This window comes from Tripterygium wilfordii, chromosome 15, assembly GCF_013401445.1.
Source record: "Tripterygium wilfordii isolate XIE 37 chromosome 15, ASM1340144v1, whole genome shotgun sequence".
NCBI classification, from domain to species: Eukaryota; Viridiplantae; Streptophyta; class Magnoliopsida; order Celastrales; family Celastraceae; genus Tripterygium; species Tripterygium wilfordii.
Window position 1 is genome coordinate 9,133,709 of NC_052246.1, and position 5,401 is coordinate 9,139,109.

The 5,401-nt window shown below is 37.0% G+C and overlaps 2 protein-coding genes across 2 annotated transcripts; both read right to left on the reverse strand.

Annotated features, from left to right (window-relative positions):
• Positions 1-456: 456 nt before the first annotated feature.
• LOC119979842 (putative nuclease HARBI1) lies at positions 457-1,752 on the reverse strand. The gene is made up of 2 exons (XM_038822468.1): positions 1,017-1,752; positions 457-929 (listed from the first exon to the last, which is right to left on the reverse strand). The coding sequence occupies exons 1-2, from the start codon at positions 1,750-1,752 to the stop codon at positions 457-459; spliced, it is 1,209 nt and encodes a 402-aa protein (XP_038678396.1).
• Positions 1,753-2,018: 266 nt separating this feature from the next.
• Positions 2,019-4,227, reverse strand: LOC119979843 (L10-interacting MYB domain-containing protein-like). Its single transcript, XM_038822469.1, has 5 exons — positions 4,186-4,227; positions 3,833-3,878; positions 3,559-3,764; positions 3,373-3,510; positions 2,019-2,636 (listed from the first exon to the last, which is right to left on the reverse strand). Exons 1-5 carry the CDS (start codon positions 4,225-4,227, stop codon positions 2,019-2,021), a joined length of 1,050 nt encoding a protein of 349 aa, XP_038678397.1.
• Positions 4,228-5,401: the final 1,174 nt, after the last annotated feature.

The following is a 5,401-nucleotide window of genomic DNA, read 5'->3' on the forward strand; positions in this document are numbered from 1 at the left end:
ATATTAATATTAATTAATCATATTAATATAAGTAATCATATTAATATCATTAATCATATTAATATAAATTAATCAAATTAATATAAATTAATAATATTAATATAATTATTAATATTAATATAAATTATTAATATATATTAATAATATAAATTATATTAATATAAATTAATTTGATTAATCATATTAATATACTTAATCATATTAATATATTAATATACTTAATCATATTAATATAAATTAATCATATTAATATAAATTATTAATATTAATATAAATTAATAATATTAATTTAATTAATCATATTAATATACTTAATCATATTAATATACTAAATCATATTAATATAAATTAATCATATTAATATAAATTAACGAAATGTTTACATTGCATAATAGTTTAAAATAAAGTAGTTTACATCATTTGATGACGTTGGTAAATAAAAAAAAAAAAAGTACTCTAGTACGATGCAAACACTTCAGCCGCAATCATATCGCGAAGAGCTGCCATCTCTAGTTCCTCACCAATGAATGGTTGGTGCTCCGAAGTGCTTGCTCCAACTTGGCTGGTACTGGCTTCCATGCCTGAGACATGAAGAGTGTGGTCATCATCACCATATGCAGTGAAGTCCGGGTCATCCAATGCGCGTAATCGTATGAAATTATGTAAAACTACGCAGGCAACCACGATCTTCACTTGAGTGCGAAATGAGTAAGGGGGCATTGTTGATAAAATGTGCCACTTATTTTTTAGCACACCAAATGTGCGCTCAATAACCGAGCGGAGAGATGAGTGAGCATGATTAAAGGCTTCCCGTGGTGTCGATACATCGGGACCATTTCGGAATACCTCTAGATGGTATCTCTGTCCCCTATACGGTGCTAGATATCCACTTTGATTCAGATATCCTAAATCAACCAAGTAATATTTTCCTGTAACATATTAGGACAGTTAATGTTACTTACTAACGAATTTTACATTGCATAGTAGTTTATAATAAATATGTTCATATGCCTTACTTGGGGGAGGGTGGGGAAACTTTGAGTTTCCATTAGAGAGAACTGAACTAAAAATTCTCGAATCATGCGCCGATCCCTCCCAACCCGCACACACATATGTGAATAACATATCAAAGTCACATGCCGCCATCACATTCTGTGTGGTCACGCCTTTTCGCCCAATGAATCGTGTCCGATCATCATTAGGGACTGATGCATGAATATGCGTACCATCAATTGCCCCAATGCAATCCCGAAAATATGGAAAATATATCTCGTTATCTTCTATATACTTCGGGACTGTCGAATATGTTGGATCCCGTGGTCTAATAATATCGTCTGACATTCGAATTAAACTGGCCAATACATTATGAAATTGGCGATGGACTGTTTCCCCAGAATGTTGGAATCTATCCTGCACGGACCGATTGCCGACACCATTTCCAACAGTGTAAACAAACATCCCGACTATTTCTTTGACACTAAGCTCACGAGATGCTTGAAGGCCATAACTCGTGCTTAATTGTCTACACAAGTCCCTGAACACACTCCTACCCATCCTCAAAACAGACAAACATTTGATTATGTTACCACGTAACAAGTCTGTCATGTACATATGGCCAGTGTAGCATGACCTCCAACAAGGTATTCGTGGAATATGAGACATAACCTCGCTGGCCGCAATAATTGCGACCCCCGTAATAGCCGCAAGTTCTTCCAAAATAAAATGATCAGTTTCATCGGCATACATATCCATCTCCTGTTAAGAGCAATGAAATATATTAATGTTAATATTTCTTACCACCATATTCAGATTTAACACAATTGCATGGAATAACAGCACACCTAATTATAAATTCAGCACTTGACATTGACATTTAATTCCAAACATAACTTCATAAGTATACTCACTGAAAAGATAAAACAAAATGTCAAAATCTAGAAAATTGAACAACTCAAATAAATTTTTTTAATAGTCTAAACATAAAATGATTGAAAATTGAAGCTTAATTTTTTTTTTCTTCATTTGCTGCCCCCTGCACCACCCCCCTGTGCGTCCTCGTACATCATCTTCAACCACGCAAGCTGCCAGTCCCTGCGTAACATTGCAGTAAAGTACTCACGGTGGTCTTTGTTATGGAATAGTTTCAGAGCAAACAAAAGCAAATCTCCCATCTCAGCAGTCTCTGGAATTTCCTCTAGAATATGCATACACTCAGCAATTTCAGCTTTAGCACCTGAAACAGGGGTACTGGCTATAGAATGAGATCGGCTATTCACAGCAGACACTAAGTTTCCCAAGGACTTGCTAATGTCTTCGCGATAGTCAGATGCAGATGCCCTACGCTTCTTCTTTCCACGGGTCCCTGACGTGCCTGACCTCCTCCTAACTTGACGAAGTGGTGGAGTGGGGGAGCTAGTTACTTCATTACTTTGCTCAATGTTGATGTCAAACTCTGGATCAGGAGAGTAATCAGAGGAGATGTGGAGAGAATCCACATTTTCTCCTATGCTTGACTTTCGCATTTGATCATTATGGTTCACAGCATTCTCGTTTGATGCTCCTGCAAAAAATGCAAATTCACCAGTGGCCATAATTCCATCAAAGAGTGTCTCCAACTGCTCAAGGTTTTCAGGTCCCTGGATTCAAAACTTGGCAACCTTATTGTCTTCCTGAAATGTAGTACAAGAAATTTATGTATTATAATGCAGTCAAAAAATATGTTATTTAGCATTTACATAGCTATATACACATGTATTAAGTGCAAGCTGCTTGTAATTTCAATCATCCCCAACTGATCCTAATTCCTAGCAGCCTACTTAAGTGAAAACACCTACCATAACTCCTGACCCCACGTTTAAAGCTTTATATCAAGGGATCCAACATATCAGTGCCTTGTGCTCATGCTCCTAAATTGTTTAGTTACCACTAATCTTTCACAGAAAAGAAAAGAAAAGAAAAAATAAAACAGGCAAAAAGAAATTTAAAAAGTCGAACAAATAATTGAGGTAAACCTGAAGAACACAGTCTTTTCAGCTAAATCCTTGAGATAGAGTTGATTCTGTGCAACAATCAACTTATTGTCCTAAAAAGTCGAACAAATAATGCATTCACAGCTAGCAACTTATATACAACAATCAATATAGTGCATCATCATTTAATGTTCGAGCCATTGTCCTATATGCATTCAAAGATTACAGCTTCTGCATCTATCCTATAAGCATCATAAAATTCACTTTCATGTCCAATTTATTGACATATATACATTCAGAGTGAGCAAACATTGAGTAAACTTTATCGAAATTGACATATGTTTGATATCGTGGCCATTAACATTAACAGATTACATTACATTCACATAATCATCAAACTTACCTGAATTCTTCTCTCCCACCAATCATTGTCCGCCAGAATAGTGTTACGAACATTGTCCCATCCAGTCCCAGTGTCATGAATACGCAGCTTCTTCCACAATTTGTACTCCTTCTTCAGATTATCCCATTTGTTCTTAAACTGTGGTTGATCATATCACTTCCCAGTTTTATCAAAAAAACCAGCAACTATCTTCTGCCAACCTTCTTTGGTGAAGTGTGAACCAGGCCTACGCCCTTCCTTTAATTGTTCGACACAAAGATCAACAAAAACTTTGGTTTGGGCAGAATCCCAATTGGCCTTGTCTGCAGCTTGTGTTGATGGTGCAAGAGGTGTGGTATTGCTCATACTACGTGGCAAGGCCCATTTGTACAACTTAGACACAAAGTAATATGCTAAGGCACACAATTGTACAATAATTGAACAAAAAAAAATTGATTGGCATACCAATGATATAAATAACCAGCATTTAGAGAAAAAAATATAGGTTGCCATGAAGGAATTTGGATCTATAAACAAATGAATCATTACAATCACACAAACACAATGCAAGCAATTATAAATTTCCACTTAAATATGTTGTCTTTTGCTACGACAGTCTCATGTTCTGCATCATCGTAAACATTGAAATACAAGGATTGCAATAAGCACCAACAGTAAAACAAGCAAATCATAATCCATATTGCAATTTGGTTCAAAAATAGTAACTATAAATTTTCTTCTTAGCATAAGATTTGGTACTCTTTAGAAATAAATTGTTCAAAAGTACTCCTCCCTAGTAACGCAAGCCGGAGAATTTTTATTCAAGGATCCCACCTCAGCAGCTTCCTTCTTTGGATTATCCCCTGAGGCAAGCATTAGCACACCAACAACTTCTATTTAGGTTGTAGGATAAGATGCGGAAATTAATACCCTAGACCCTAAATCCATGACACAGAGTGTCGAATGGTTGGCTTTACAACCCAGATAGAGCTGACCTGTCAATGAGGATCATGTTGGGAAAGGGAAGTTCGGGAGTAAAAAAGGGGTGATATCTGAATTGGGTTCGAGTGGGATTCTCTTGGAGATCCACAGAAGCACCAAGGCATCCCAAACAAAAAACTGCAACAATAGAGCACTTTGAAAATAAAGAACAACAAAGCAGCTAGTAATACTAATTTTTTATTCAAGGATCCCACCTCAGCAGCTTCCTTCTTAGGATTATCCCCTGAGGCATGCATTAGTAAACCGACAACTTCTATTTAGGTTGTAGGATAAGATGCAAAAATTAATACCCTAGATTAGGAATCGATAAGTCAATAAAGAATGAGCGGGAGGGCTAGGTTGAAGACATTCACATTTGGAGAAAGCGTATGCAAATTGTCTCAAACAATTTCATTCAAGCAAATCAGAAATCAAGCCCAAACCTCGCGAAATCAAGCCCTAACCTTGCGAACAACAAAAAGGGAATTCAAAATAGAAGGAGCTAATCGTGTAATACCTGATAATCGGAGTTGAGATGTGATTCTCCAGCTATACGTATCAGTCCAAGCTTCGTAAAGGGGTGAAGCGTAGCTACCGCTGTGCCTGAACGCTTCTCGTGGAGAGCTTCCCGTGGTTGTGCCTGAACGCTTCTCGTCGACAGCTTCCCGTGATGAGGTGTTCGTACGATTTAGGTGAACTGATGAATTTGGGTTTATCGTGGACTCAAACGTCGTTTAATGGGATGCAGGCCGCAACACAGCTACTGGGCTCACCAAACATGCAAAGCTACCGTTGCGGGCCGTTGCGGTAAGACACAATTGGAACGCGGGCCTTTAAACGTGTTGCCAAACTGGGCCTATATGTTCTTAACTTCTAATAAAGCCAAAAAGAGTTTGTTACCCAAAAAAAAAAAGGGACGTCGTTGACAAGAACACTCCGAAGAAGCCATCCGTGGACTCCCAGTCACACAATCGCCAAAAGCCAAAATCTCTCTAAGAAATTAAATAAGAATAGAAATTCACTCACAAAAAAGTCTAGTAAAATATTAAAAACCAAAAATAAGAAATTT